The sequence below is a fragment of the Pseudophryne corroboree genome, chromosome 1, assembly GCF_028390025.1.
Source record: "Pseudophryne corroboree isolate aPseCor3 chromosome 1, aPseCor3.hap2, whole genome shotgun sequence".
Lineage (NCBI taxonomy): Eukaryota > Metazoa > Chordata > Amphibia > Anura > Myobatrachidae > Pseudophryne > Pseudophryne corroboree.
This window is the reverse complement of record NC_086444.1, coordinates 406,617,791-406,633,859: the sequence shown is the minus strand read 5'-3', so window position 1 is coordinate 406,633,859 and position 16,069 is coordinate 406,617,791. Positions and strand designations below refer to the sequence as shown.

The 16,069-nt window shown below is 45.0% G+C and overlaps 1 protein-coding gene across 5 annotated transcripts in view; it reads left to right on the top strand.

Moving 5' to 3' along the window:
* The window catches only part of ACACB (acetyl-CoA carboxylase beta), a 469,976-nt gene that overhangs the window by 74,050 nt on the left and 379,857 nt on the right, over positions 1 to 16,069 (top strand). For all 5 annotated transcript variants that reach the window (XM_063913243.1, XM_063913244.1, XM_063913242.1 and 2 more), the window contains exon 2: positions 3,180 to 3,696. In XM_063913243.1, the coding sequence (XP_063769313.1) occupies positions 3,188 to 3,696 (509 nt within the window). In that variant the 5' untranslated portion in view covers positions 3,180 to 3,187. The remainder of the gene's footprint in view (positions 1 to 3,179; positions 3,697 to 16,069) is intronic.

The window sequence follows — 16,069 nt, the reverse complement described above, 5'->3', positions numbered from 1 at the left end:
CAGACCTTTTTTCTCATCCGTTCAAATAACCTGTTAACTGTCAATAACACAAAGGGGTAAATTTACGAAGATGGGACTTCTATTTTAGTTGGGATGTTGCCCATAGCAACCAATCAGATTCTAGTATTATCTTCTAGAAGGTGCTAAATAAATGAGAAGTAGAATCTGATTGGTTGCTATGGGCAACATCCCATCTTAAATAGAACTCCCATTTTAGTAAATTTACCCCAAAGAATCCAGGAACAGTTCCCAGACCTATGTGTTATCCAGTAACGTGCAGTGGGGTGAGGCACAGCCTTTCCTGTTACACTAACGTATAAACCAGAATTTTAACTTTATAAAGTATATTAAAAAATACAAAGAATATATTAGAAATAACTTTTGTTTTATTCTAATAATTTTTATAGTAAAAATTCAGAAGTAAAAAGCCTATGTGACATTGCAAATGGCATTAAAGGGAAAGTATGGCTGTTTGCAGATGACACAAAAGGTATGCAACAGGGTAGACACACCAGGTGGGGTAAAACAAATGATTGAGGATCTAGGTAGACTAGAGGAATGGTCAAGAGTGTGGCAATTACAGTTTAATGCCAAAAAAATGCAAAATCATGCACTTGGGTCTCAAAAAACCAAAGGCTAAATATAGTATTAATGGCACTATACTGGAAACTACTGAGGAGGAAAGGGATCTAGGAGTCACTATTTCAGGTGACTTAAAGGCAGGTAAGCAATGTAACAAAGCAATGAGGAAGGCTAGTCAGATGCTTGGCTGCATTGGGAGAGGAATCAGCAGCAGAAAGAAAGAAGTAATAATGCCACTGTATAGGTCATTGGTGCGGCCTCATCTAGAATACTGTGTTCAATTCTGGAGGCCATATCTTCAAAAGGATATTAATACATTAGAAACTGTACAAAGGAGGGCAACTAAAATGGTGCATGGCCTACATCACAAAACATACCCAGAAAGACTAAGAAATCTCAATATGTATAGTTTGGAGCAGAGAAGGGAAAGGGGGGACATGATAGAAACTTTCAAATATATCAAGGGTTTTAACAAAGTCCAGGAGAGAAACATTCTCCAAATGAAGAGAAGCAATAGGACACGAGGACTTGCACTGAGACTGGAGGGGGGGAGGTTCAGGGGAAATTTGCGGAAAAATTACTTCACAGAAAGGGTAGTGGACAAGTGGAATAGCCTCCCATTGGAGGTGGTAGAGGCTAAGACAGTAGAGCAATTTAAACGTGCATGGGATAGACATAAGGATATCCTTACAAAGAAATAAGGATCAATTAAGGTTAGAGATAAAAAAAAAAAAAAAAAAAGGGGCAGACTAGATGGGCCAAGTGGTTCTTATCTGCCGACAAATTCTATGTTTCTATGTTTATGTGCGGTGAGGTATCACTGTATTTGCATCCAATTACAATCTATTTATCGGAGCAGACCCAAAAAGAAATCCTTGTTAAGTGCAGCCTGTGGGCTGCCTTCGGGGATGATTGAATAAGTCGGCAAATAGTAATGATGAATAAAGGGATAGTCCCCCACTGCAAAGCATCCAAATCTAAGCTAACTAAATACAACTTCTTTATCTTCTGCTTACAGAAAGTTTATTTCATATGGCCTTATCCCATCTATTCCTTCCACATTGTTCCTTTCAATTTTCATGCATAATATGGCTGTATTTATTATTTATTTATTACCAGTTATTTATATAGCGCATACATATTCCGCAGCGCTTTTACAGAGAATATTTGGCCATTCACATCAGTCCCTGCCCCAGTGGAGCTTACAATCTATTTTTCCCTGCCACATGTACACGCACACACATACAGGCTAGGGTTAATTTTGTTGGGATCCAATTAACCTACCAGTATATTTTTGGATTGTGGGAGGAAACCGGAGTACCCGGAGGGAACCCATGCAAGTACGGGGAGAATATACAAACTCCACGCAGTTAGGGCCATAGTGGGAATCGAACCCATTACCTCAGTACTGTGAGGCAGTAATGCTAACCATTACACCATCCGTACTGCCCCAAGGGAAAAGAAGGATAATAGGATACATAAAGGTACCTAATGTATAAGGCTGTACGTTAAGTGAGGATTCTAAAAGGGATCTGGTCGGGATCCCAGCAGTCGAAATACCAATGCTGGAATCCAGACACTGCTCAGAATGTCGGTATCCCGACTAGGATCAGAATCCCGCAATCCTGACCACCTGGATCCCGGGTGTTAGGTTTAGGCTGCTTGGGGAGGGGGGGTTAGATTTAGGCAGTGGGGTGGGGAGGGTTTAGGCACCACCAGGGAGGGTTAGGCTGCGGGGGGCGGCAGACAGTTAGGTTTAGGCAGCTAAAAGGGAGGGGTAGGGGGAGGGTTAAGATACTTACCCAACCCCTGTTGAGACTCTAACCATCTGGATGCCGCGGCCGGTGTTCTGACTGCTGGCATATGAGCCCCAACCCTTCTAAAATCACAGCTGACTTCCAAGATCATAATTAGTAACAGGGGTGCTCTATTATTTATCCTACAGAAGTTTCCCTAATGCAATGGTTCTCAAACTGTGTGTCTAGGCACCCTGGGGTGCATCAAGGCAGGGGTGCCTTGGATTGGTGGCAGTTCCAATTCAATTTATTTATGGTCAATATAATAGGCAAAACCAGTGCTGGTGGCTGTCAATCATAAAATATGTGGACAAACAGAAGCAAATCTTGTCCCTCACCACACAACTGACCCTAAGGATGACATATAAACACAATTTACTTAATTTAATATTTCTTTCTAAATTTCTCAACATGAACTTATGGCCCGAGGGGGGGGGCATGAAAAATATTCTGATACCCTAGGGCGCCGTGATTAAAAACAGTTTGGGAACCACTGTCATAATGAGGTAATGTGGGTAACATAATTAACGTTATAATAATGTCATCCAACCAAAAATAAATTATTTCAGATAATTTTTTTCCCCAGAGTAAATATATCTTGTATTTATTATGACGTTAGTCTCCTTTTAAATGGATCTAAAAGCATTATTTTTGTTCAAGTTTCCTGCTAAGATGCTTTAAGGATGTATCACCAACACTGCAATGGAAACTCGTAAAATATTTAATAAATAATTAATGAAAACCTTTTGATGGAGACCTTCATTTATGTATGGTATAGGCTGATCCTCTCTTTTCTTTCAGGTTTCTGAATGTTGCTTTGGGTCTGGTCCTCAATACTAGTTTTGTTAGGGTTTATGTGGAAAACGAGAAAGAGTATCACCTGTAAGATATACCAGATATTTTATTCCTGCGAAACAGTCATGGAAGCAGATAAAGAACATCCCGAACATTTACAACCAGCGAATGGTCCATCTGAGACAGAAGAATGTCCAGAAATACATGTAGACACTATTCCCTCCAGTCAAGTACAAGATGGGGACTTGGCATTACCACCAGTTATTCCATCTCCTGTAACACCAAAGCAGAAACAGCTGAAATTTGCCCCCTCCCAAGGAAGTCTTGCAGAGCCTAGGAACACACAGATAAGGAAGCCACCCCTCTCACGATTTATTTTGGGGTCTTCTGAGGACAACTCGGATGATGATGATTCTGCTGGTGGCTCTTTCAAAAGTCCTAGAAAAGGCAGCTTTTCCAGCATTGGTTCCCAGACATTCCTATCATCACTACCAGAAATGGAGCCACTGAGTACAACCATAAGGTGAGCACATATTTTTTTCCCAAATATTCCAATCTTTATGATGATGTTCATGTGTGATCTGACATAATATTTTTAAAGCAAAAAAAACACACAACAAAACCTATATTTTTCCCATGTAAATATGATTTAATAGATTACTCTACTGTGATAACATGGGTTTTCTTTGACAATGTGTTGGACTGTTAGCCTCTTAGGGCGGAATTCAATTGTTTTTCAGCCGACAGCCAGTAGATGGCGCTCATATGGAGCTATTAAATTGTAGCTCCGTTCAGGCGTGATGGCTGCCAGCGTCTGCATTTCAGCTTGCACCCCGTGGGGGGTGGCAAGCTGAAATGCTCAAAAAGTGACCCATTTGGGCGCGTAAACAGTACTTTTTGCTATTACACCCAACCCTTTGTTTGGGTTAAGCTGCTTTATATGGATAAAACCGACCTCTATGGGTGCGATGAAGGTGATAAAAAAGATCAATTGAATATCATCCCGAGATGTCCCATCACTTTAGATGGGAGATTGGGCGCGATATAACAATTGAATATCTCCCTTAGTGTCATCACTAAGGGAGATATTCAATTGAATATCTCCCTTAGTGTTACCCACTCGGCGGTAACGGGCCCATCATGTGATTACCATGCATTGTCAAAGAAAGAGATATGTAAATGCGCAACCAACAGCAGCAGGTATGAGGAAGGTCAAATCCTCAAATGTAAACTGGAGTGAAAAATTATATATACCAGCGCTGGCTGACAAATTAATAAGAGATGGTTTGCTTCGTGTGTAAAATTATAAACAATTTATTAACATTTCATATATAAAACAATTAAAAAAGGAATATATCCCTATTACCACTAATTGGTAAAATTCATTCGTCTTATCTGGATAGACTTGATTGTGCAATGTACCACTTTCCTATATGACCAAAGTCAGATCCTTATGGCTAGGACCATCTCCCAAGATATATGCACTGTGTTTTGCAGATAATTACCGGATCCACAGAATGATAGGCATCAGCATTAGGACAAGTCCATTTATAGCTGCAGGTGTGGGCCAAACCGGTTGAGTATGATTTATCCAGTGATGGGAGAAAGAGTCCAATTTTTGCCAGGGGATGACAGAAATCCTGTAGGTCTGTTTGGAAAGTGGAGTCTCTATCGCATGGTAATCACTTTGGCATTTCAGGTGCTATTTCATCACACCTGAACTGTCGATGCCATGCCCCGCGATGTCGCGGGGCATCGTACAAGTGTATGGGCACCTTTAGAATAGGTGTCTTGCAGGAATATACCCTATTTCTGCTGCGGGGTACACTGGGCTCCACAAGGATTGGACAATGGGGTGTAGAGTAGGATCTTGATCCGAGGCACCAACAGGCTCAAAGCTTTGACTGTTCCCTGAATGCACAGCGCCACCTCCTATATCACCCCGCCTCCCAGCACAGGAGCTCAGTTTTGTAAGTTGGTGCTGCAGTAAGCAGGCACTTAACAGAGGGGCTGCTCAAAGCAGCCCTAAGAAAAGCTTTTTATGAGGTGAAAAGTGAAGACTTCAAGGGCAGCAGATGTGGTAAAGGTCTTGTGACATTCACTGCTGCAGCTCCAGCTCTCCCCAGCGGTGCTGTACACTCCCGAGCCCTGGTTGCCGGGTACCTACAGCGGAGGCTCCGGTTTTCTTCATGTTATACACACTCGACGGGGGGCTCTCCAGGATCGCGTGGCCGCGCTTCGGGAGGTGGTAAGTGGGTCCCGCTTGCGGGACCCGGTCTTTATCGCGATCCAGCGCGGTCAGCGAGCCGCGCGCGCTGGCGACACTGTGGATACAGGCGATCCCACTAGATCACCAGGGCATGGGCGCAGGGGTCAGGTTCTCTCTAAACCAATTCTTATATCGCCTACCCGGTGGTTTTGCCAGCAGAGGGGATAAGGCTTTGACCTGAAGCCCCTCCCCCAGCCCCAGGGCGCCATTTCTAGCAAGTGTTCCTGCCCTGGAGCTGCATATCTGTCTTTTCCTCACTCCCTGTCAGTGTCTGCGGCGCCATTATCCCTCAGCTCACTGTTCCTGGGACTGCTTGGGCAAATCCTCCTATGTAAAGCCGCCTGGTTGTCAGCGCTGTGCCTTTACAGGACACTTAAGTATTCTACCTGCCTTTTTAGACAGTGATAGTTAAGAAAGAGTGCACTTAGTCAGGGTTTTATAGTACAATTACCCTGTGATATACATCCAGTTCTTACTGTGTACTGTTATATCTATTGTTATATAGCTGTGTAAGCTAGTCCAGTGCAGTATTATTGTCAGTAATAACCTCTGCATTGTACAAACTGTGACTTTCTGTGTGTGCATTTGATAGCTGAGTGGTGTCCATTTTGTGTCTTTCACTCAACCTGCTATCCCTATATTCCATAACCTGAGGGGGCTTGGTGCATCAGGTGTTATCTAATATAGGATTTTCACAAAGATATACTGTATTACGTATTTTTCTCTGTGATTTAGTCACCATATCGATCCTTTATCTCTGCTAGTGCTGACTACACTGCGCAGGGGTTTGGGTTTAGAGGTATAGTGCTGCTGATAATTGTACTGTGTTAACCTCATACTGCAAGTTATATCATGTCTGCTTCTGAGGGTAACGGTTCTGGGGCGGAACACACTGCTGGTGTTGCTGAAGCCACAGGCACATATGGGGAGAATATAGCAGCTGTGGGCTCTGGTTCTGGGGGCTCCCTGCCCCCCAGCGGGACTGTGCGCAACGGAGGCACATACTGACCCACCGTGGGCCGCTTTTTCCACGCTTCTGCATACGCTAGTTCATAAACTAACTCCCCCTATGGGTCCCCCAATGCCGGTACAACCATATGTGGTCCCTGCAGCTAACCCGCCGTGGGCGGACGATTTATCTGCTCAATTAAAGAAGTTGAACCAGTCCTTGACTACTAAAAAGTCTGACCAACGCTCGCCTAAGTCCAAGAGGTCCTCTAAGCGAGCACTTCTCTCCTCACAATCCACTGCTGTCACTGACACCTCGTCTGATGAAGACGGCACATTTACTGACCCCTCAGGTTCTGACTCAGATACGGCTGATGGGGAGGGAGGGTAGTTCACATGTGGATGTTCCTGATCTTTTGGAGGCTATTAAGTTAATTCTGCAGATTACGGATGATCCCGAGCCATCCGTCCCTCCTAAGAAACCAGATAGGTTCAAGCGTCAGAAGGTGGTTAAGCAAGTTTTACCTCACTCTGACCAGGAATAGTGGATATATACGTCAGGAACCCTGGGAAAACCCGGGCACGAAGTTTGTGCCTCAAAAGAAGTTGCTGGCTCGCTATCCCCTCGCTCCAGAGCGGTCTAAAAATTGGGAAACGCCTCCTCCAGTAGACTCACATGTGGCTAGGATGGTGGTTTCCTCAGCTCTACCTGTCACTACCGTCACATCTCTAAAAGTGCCTACGGATAAACGTGTGGAGGGTTGTCTGAAAGCGATTTACACCTTTGCTGCACAAAGGCCCACTATTGCAGCTACATGGGCTGCAGAGGCTATTGAAGCATGGGCCTTGGAGTAAGAAGCTGAAATCTCTTCTGACCATGCTAGACAATGCTTGTCATATATTGTCACAGCTTCTCGATATATTAAAGAGGCGGCTTCTGATGCCGCTATCCTAGCAGCCAAGGCCTCTACTACGTCAGTCCTGGCTCGCCGGATACTGTGGCTGAGATCCTGGTCTGTGGATCTGGACTCAAGAAAAATCCTGGAGGTACTCCCTTTCAAGGGAGATATTCTGTTTGGGGAGGACTTAAATAAGATTGTGGCTGACTTGGCTACTGCCAAAACTGGCTGTCTGCCTAATACCGCTCCTTCTGTGACGAAGGCTAAAGGTACGTCCTTTCGCCCCTTTCGTCCTTCAGGTAAAGCAAAAGGTCAGGCGTATCATAAGCAGGCCCGCACTTCCAAACCTGGTAAGCCGAAGCCCAAAAGAGCCTGGGCTGCCCGTCAGCCAGCTGCCAAGACCGATAAGCCTGCCGCATGACGGGGCGGGCCTCCCTCTGGGGGATCCCAGGGTGGGAGGGGGAGGGGGGGGACGGCTTCTAGTGTATACCCAGGAATGGTTGAAGACCACTTCAGATGCCTGGGTATGGGAAGTAGTCACTCAAGGTTTCGCCATAGCCTTCAAATACCGACCCCCTCATCGATTTTGCCAGACAGGCGTCCCTTTGGACCAGACAAAGGCAAAAACTCTACACTCGGTGGTACAGACCCTACTGGATACAGGAGTCGTAGTACAGGTGCCTCTTGCTTAGAGGGGCCGGGGGTACTATTCTCCGCTGTTTCTAGTCCCGAAACCGAATGGGTCCTCTCGGCCCATTCTCAACCTCAAGGCATTGAACAGGTTTGTGAAGGTTTCCAAGTTCCGTATGGAAACCCTTCGTTCTATAGTTCTGGCCTTGGAACCTGGGGACTACATGGTCTCCCTGGACATACAGGATGCTTACCTGCATATTCCTATAGCAGTGTCACATCAACACTACCTGAGGTTCGCTATTGGCAACCTACATTACCAGTTTCGGGCGTTACATTTTGGTTTAACAACAGCTCCGCGAGTCTTCACCAAAGTTATGGCGGTGATGACGGTGGTACTCCGCCGTTAAGGGGTCAGGATACTGCCGTATGTGGATGACTTGTTAATCCTGGCAAATTCCCCGGATCTTCTCCTGCGTCATCTGGATATGACGGTCCGGTTTCTACAAGCCCACGGGTGGCTCATCAACTAGAAGAAATCCTCCCTGGTCCCTGCTCAGAGCATGGTGCACCTGGGAGCGTTGTTGGACACTCACAACCAGAGGTTGTTCTTGTCTCAGGAGAAAGTCCTGAAGATTCAGGACAGGATTCGTTGCTTCCTTTCTCGTCCGCAAGTGTCGATACATTCGGCGATGCAGGTGCTGGGCCTAATGGTATCAGCATTCGACATGGTGGAGTATGCTCAATTCCATTCTCGCCCCCTCCAGAGGCTGATTCTAGCCAAGTGGGACGGCCTGCCTCACAGGATCAGATCTCAAATGATCGTCTTGACTCTGGAGGTCCGTCTGTCGCTACACTTGTGGCTCCGGGACCAGCAATTGTGCAGGGGTCGTCCCTTCTGGATATCCAACTGGGTCCTGTTGACGACAGATGCCAGTCTAAGAGGTTGGGGCGCGGTGCTGGAGCAACACTCCCTTCAGGGTCGGTGGACCAAGGAGGAATCTCTCCTCTCGATCAACATTCTGGAATTGCGGGCGGTCTTCAGTGCGTTGAACCTGGCCCAGCATTTAATTCAGAACCGTCCTGTTCAAGTACAGTCGGACAACGCCACCACAGTGGCTTACATAAATCATCAAGGCGGCACTCGAAGCCGTTTGGAAGGAAGTCTCACGGATTCTACGTTGGGCGGAACGCCATCTACCGGCCATATCGGCAATATTCATTCCGGGAGTCCTGAATTGGGAAGCTGACTTTTTCAGTCGGCAGGACGTGCAGGCCGGCGAGTGGGGCCTCCATCCAGAAGTTTCAACTACTCGTGGAAAAGTGGGGTCTTCCAGGCATGGATCTGATGGCATCTTGACACAATCACATGGTTCCGGTCTTCGGAGCAAGGACAAGGGATCCTCAAGCAGCATTCGTGGATGCGCTGGTGGTGCCGTGGAGGTTTCGGCTGCCGTATGTGTTCCTTCCGGTGTCACTCCTGCCCAGGGTAATTCGGAAGTTCAAGCAAGAAAAAGGAAATCTGCTTCTCATAGCTCCAGCGTGGCCCAGACGGCACTGGTACTCAGACCTGCAGGGCCTATCGTCAGAGCGTCCAATTCTACTTCCACAATGCCCAGACCTCCTCGTTCAGGGCCCCTGTGTCTACCAGGACCTAACCCGGCTGTCTTTGACGGCGTGGCTCTTGAAGCTTCCGTCTTAAGGGATAAAAGGTTTTCTGAGGCGGTCATTCAAACTATGTTGCGGGCCCGGAAGACGGCTTCTGCTCGGATTTATCATAGGGTCTGGCATTCCTACTTTGTTTGGTGCGCATCTAACAATTATGACGCTTCCAAGTTTAGTACAGCCAAACTTTTGGCTTTTCTGCAGCAAGGCCTAGATTTAGGCCTGCGTCTGGCCTCCCTCAAGGTTCATATTTCTGCCTTGTCGGTTTGGTTTCAGAGAAAAATTGCGACTTTACCTGATGTTCATACTTTCACTCAGGGTGTGTTGCGTATACAACCTCTCTATGTCCCGCCTGTGGCTCCTCGGGACTTGTCGGTGGTTTTGGAGGCATTGCAGGAGCCTCCATTTGAACCTCTTGGTTCAGCTGACTTTAAGTGGCTTTCCCTTGCTGGCTATTGCCTCTGCTAGAAGAGTGTCGGATCTGGGTGCCTTGTCTTGTAGTTCCCCATATCTGATTTTTCACCGTGACAGGGCGGTTCTTAGGACTCGTCCCGGATATTTACCCAAGGTGGTTTCTTCCTTCCACCTTAATCAGGAGATTGTGGTTCCGGCCTTTGTCTCTCCTGATTTGTCTCCCAAAGAGCGGTCTTTGGATGTGGTACGGGCTCTCCGTATCTATGTGAAGAGCACTGCTTCTATTCGAAAATCTGATTCTCTCTTTGTTTTGTTTGGATTTTACAAACATGGCTGGCCTGCTCACAAGCAATCTCTGGCCAGATGGATTAGAATGGTGATTGCACATGCTTATGTGAAGGCTGGTCTCTCTGCTCCCGATCGCATTAAGGCCCATTCTACTCGGTCTGTTGGACCTTATTGGGCGGCCCAACGTGGTGCGACCCTTGATCAATTGTGCAATGCGGCTACGTGGTCCTCAAGGAACACGTTCATAAGGTTCTAAGCCTTCGATACTGCCGCTTCCCAGGATGCTTCCTTTGGACGCCGGGTTCTTGTGCCCGCTACAGTGCGTCCCCTCCCATAAGGAACTGCTTTAGGACATCCCCATTGTCCAATCCTTGTGGAGCCCAGTGTACCCCGCAGCAGAAAACGAGTTTTATGGTAAGAACTTACCTTTGTTAAAACTCTTTCTGCGAGGTACAATGGGCTCCACAAGGCGCCCACCCTGACGCACTTAGCTTCTTTGGGTTGGTATGGCATTAGCCGCTGACACTTCTACTGTCATGAGAGTGTGGTGTATGTGGCTACTAACCGTTGTTATCTCTTTTCCTGCTACTGCATTGGGCTGGTTAACTAAAACGGAGCTCCTGTGCTGGGAGGCGGGGTGATATAGGAGGCGGCGCTGTGCATTCTGGGAACAGTCAAAGCTTTGAGCCTGTTGGTGCCTCGGATCAAGATCCTACTCTACACCCCATTGTCCAATCCTTTTGGAGCCCAGTGTACCTCGCAGAAAGAGTTTTAACAAAGGTAAGTTCTTACCATAAAACTCGTTTTTTTATTAATAGTAAGGTTTATTGCTCATCAATGGTTATTTAAGAAGCGGTTGTTAACAAAACCCACTTAAAATTAGTTGATGTCACACATACACATACACACACACTGGAGCTACAATCAGTTTAAATTTCTGCCTTAAATTCAAATGAACAGTCCTATGGGTTTATGTAAGTAGACTGGACAATCTGGTACTGCATTTAGCCACTGAATCAGGGCTAGAACGACTAGGCCAGTGAGAATTGCCCCACAGTGGCATTGTCTATACCCACCCTCACTATCTTCCCCTTACATATGATGTTTCACTCTCTCCCTGACACCCTCTCTCTCCTTTTGTCTCTCCCTGACACTCTCACTTTCATCTCTTTCTCTCGCCCTCCCTTCTTGACACTCACTCTCTCCCTGCAGAACACTCACCACCTGCAGAACAACTCCTTTATTGGGGGTGTCTTGCTAATTGCCTACAATTTCCACGTGTTGTCTATTCCATTTGCACAACAGCATGTGAAATTGATTGTCAATCAGTGTTGCATCCTAAGTGGACAGTTTTATTTCACAGAAGTGTGATTGACTTGGAGTTACATTGTGTTGTTTAAGTGTTCCCTTTATTTTTTTGAGCAGTGTATATATCACAGCACGGTCCTAGACCGGAGGTATATATTAGAATACTCATACAAAATATTCTATAACAACAGGTACACCTTTTCTTGACTAAGTATACAGTATACAGCGCTGTGACTTTACAAACACTTCAGTAAAGACATGTAGAATACTCAAGTGTTTGTAAAGTCACAGCGCTGTATACTGGCGGCTTGACAAGGGAGACCTTGCCCTGCAGTCCCAGAGACCAGCCTCAACTATGCTCAGAAGATAGCACCCAGCGTCTCAGTCAGAGAGTGAGGGATGGTGTGAGGCAGCACCAGGGCAGGAATAGCTGCTCAGAGATGGCTGGGGGAGGGGCTACAGGTCAAGCACCACCTCCCCTATGCTGGACTTCCACCTCAGGTACGGAGTCTTATTAAATGGGGTGTTAGTACACCCGACCTGTACTCAGATGCCACGGTTGTCTAGTGTGCTCAGAGACAGTGTCCACGCCAGCGCCGTGACTTATCTCCCTAGGTCGCGGACGGAACTCGATTTAATGGCGGGTCCCGCCTGGTGAATCCTTTTACCTCCTCCCCGTAGCTGCCACGCGAACCAGGAGAGTGTCTGCGACTGTGTGCCTAAGCTGGAGCGACTCCGCTGCAAGTACCTGGGAACTGAGCCACGGGAGTATGCAACGCTGCTTGGGAGGTGATGGAGCTTTAGCGCTGAAGTGTCACCCTGACATACAGCACTGACAGCCCAGAGAAGAAATCTTCTTAGAAGCTTTTTTAGGGCTGCTCAGTGCAGCCCTCCTGTTAGGTGACTTGCTGCTGCAGGCACCAACTCGAAACTGAGCTCCAGTGCCTGGAGGCGGGGTTTATAGAGGAGGCCCCAATGCATCTTGGGACAGCCTAAAGCTTTAGCCTGTTGGTGCCTCTGGATCAAGATCCACTCTACACCCTGATGTTTTCCTGTGGAAATAAATGTATCCTGCCGCAGAAATGTGATTGAAGATTGTGTCATCATTTCTAAAATTTTGTAAAGCAGAGATGAGGGCTCAGACTTCTTCCATTGCCGCTTAGAAAACTAAACTTGATAACTGTAATTTCTTGCTCGTTCTCAGAATCATCTGTAAGATGGGATGCATCATTTGTAAAACAGAGAAATGTAAACTGGCGCTTATGTGTTTCTCCAATATTAATAAATGACTGTGGATCGATTTCAATAAAAATAACATAAAATTTATTACCTATACATCAAGCTAAAAATATCAAAAACATGAAATTCAGATGTGATCGTGAAATTAGGGCATAAATGGAGCTGAAAAATATTTAAAAAGGCTGCTTTTAGTGTCCACAAAGGATCCCGGACTGAGTGCCGTATGCAAAGTTCCCTGGGGAGAGGAAATAAATACAGCTGGTATTACCCGTGTTGATGGAGACTTCCAGAAGTTTGGTGATTTTATCAGCAGGCAAGCTGTGGCATTGTAAACAAACTGGGTCTCTCCAATCGGTGCTGTATAGATGAAATCCCTCAGAGTTCCAATGGCAAAATTTGAAAGTCCATATCTGGATCCGTCTTTAGAGTGGGACACTTGTAGTGGTCGTAGCAGCTTCAACACTTAACGCGTTTCCCTAGGCTAGATCACCTAGCTTCATCAGAAGTATAGCTCAATCTGATTTTTGGGATCTATTTAAACCCCATTTAATGACCTGATGCCCCGCAGGTGTGATGTAAAACTATTTAATCATCCACAGTCATGTTTAAAACAAAGAAATTCTATAGACAGTATACTTATAATATATATAGAGATCAATGGGAGGCAAACCCATATTAAAAAGAAACTTTAAAAAATCAACACATCAATAAAATATATACCCATATTAGGAGGGTCAAAGGTCAATATAGTCACATGACTCGCCCCCTGAGTATTGTGGACATCATCCTCTAATTAAACACGATTGATTCCTTACACTCCCTCCCCCGATTTCCGGAATTCTAGTATCCCTGCAATCTATATTACTTACAAGAATATCCCCAATCTGATGTATGGAGGTAGGGAGGTTAATCTCCGGGACTCCGTAGAGCACTTTGCACTCCTTCCCGGTCACGTGACAGGTGGTAACCAATGAAATTGATTTAGAGGGGCGCCCTGGTTGCTAGGCGACCTGTACGTGCACCAGCGTGGTGCACGAGAACGTAGTCCCGCTGTCATGTGACCGGGACTCCGGAGGACTATAGGTATAGTACATTGGAAACAAGTTGACAAAACCGGTTGCTAAGCAACCTTAACATGCACCGACGTGGTGTACGTAGCCTTCGTCCCGCTGTCATGTGACCAGTCCTCAGAGGTTTACAATTATATAGCGGTGAAAACATATTCCCACTAATGGGCTAATCAAGCACAAATAAAAAATAAACATATACATTTAATATAACATGATCATTATACCGACAATTACTGAAAATCATTTTCTGTTAGATATATCGATCTAAAATATATTATTACATAGCCCCCATGACCAACAATAGTCATATGATAGAAAATTATTAGGAACACATGATATATTACATATAGGTTATAGAAAGTACGATAACACTCATCCCACTTAGAGAGAGAACACTATATGTTTATTATTTTGTATTATTATTTTTTATTTTTTATGTTTTTTTATTATTTTTTATATTTTTGAAAAAATATTTAACCCCTATCGGTGACATTTAAATGTGGATGTCCTTATCTCATGATAAACCCTTTAGGATCGCTAGAAGGGGTAAATACAGTAATAGTTGATGGAATAATAGTACTCATTATAGTTGTAAGTGAGCTTGTCACAGCAATGGATCTTTAGTGATGTTCAGTATCTGGAGAAAACTGTCTCATAACGAATCTTAGGAGGTAATTATAAATACATTTTAATACTGGGAGTATTCATCGGACATATTAAACCCAAGTTATCCCCACCCAAACGAAAGCAGAGGGTGGCTGTACAGCCGTGGAGTGACTCCAGTTGACAGGAGTTCCCAAACAATCGAATAAATTCGTATGACCGCTCACCCTGAACGTGCTGACAGGTGTGACCACTGTCCCGTCAAGGGTTGCGTGGAAGCCTCCAGGGCCATACAGACCACACACTGGTGACACGGATTTGTCACCTGTACCTACTGGGTTCGGGGGTGGTTGATAACAGGGGATTATCATGAAAGCATTTATCATATGACATATTTCCTCATGAATTCTTTGAATTTTAAACCACTACATTCAGTTCCATTGTCTCATTTAGACCAGAAGGGTGTACTGAGTTAAACTGAAGCATCCAGTAAATTTCTCTCTTACATAATAGCGAGAATCTGTCACCGCCTCTCCCCGTAGGGGCTGTGTGTTCCAACGCTAAGATAGAGAGACAACCAGGATCTTTCTGATGTATGGAATAGAAATGTCGAGACACACTATGTTTGAGAAAGCCTTTGGCAATATTTCTTTTATGTTCCATGAACCTGGTACGCAATTTTCTGGTGGTGCGGCCCACATAATATAAGTGGCAACTGCACCAAAGAAGATAAATTACATAGGAGGAATCACAGTTCATAAATGATTTGATACAATAAGTATCTATTTTATTTGGTAATTCGATAAACACTGTTTTCCTCGGTGTATGGAAACAAACTTGGCATTTATTCTTGCCACAATGAAAGAAGCCAGATGGTTTACTTGTCAACCATTCAGAACCTGATTCCTGTTTTCTGGTGCGGTCTTTATTCTCTACTTTTTTCAACAGACTCGGAGCTAAAAGGGTTTTTAAAGACTTATTTTTTCTATAAATGATTTGTGGAACCTCGGGAAGTGTCTCCACCAAGATACGGTCCTGTTTTAAAATTTTTTGAAGTTTCTGTTTATTATACTACGTATCTGTCCTGCACAACTATTAAATTTGCATATAAATGCGGAACTCCTATCTTTTTTGGTGAGATCATCTTCTTTTTTAGGATGGTATTGTAGGAGACTATTTCTATCCAAATCAGAAACCTCCATGAGGGCCTTTTGAAGAGTATTATCTGGATACCCACACTCTCTAAAAGAAGTGAGTAGGGTGTCAGCTTGTTCGGTGAAAGTGGCAAAATTGGAGCAGTTTCTTCTAAGGCGGATAAGTTGTCCCTTAGGAATATTTTGCTTCCATGGTTTGAAATGTGCACTGGTAAAGTGTAGAAAAGAGTTGGTGTTGGTCTTTTTACTAAATGTGGACGTGACTATTTTATTATTAATAATCTCTATATCGATATCTAAAAAATTAATTTTTGTGGTGTGAAAAGTGGAAGTGAAAGTGAGGTTGTACTTGTTGTGTGACAGTGACTGAATAAACTGTGTGGCGGAGTGTAGATCCCCATCCCAAATA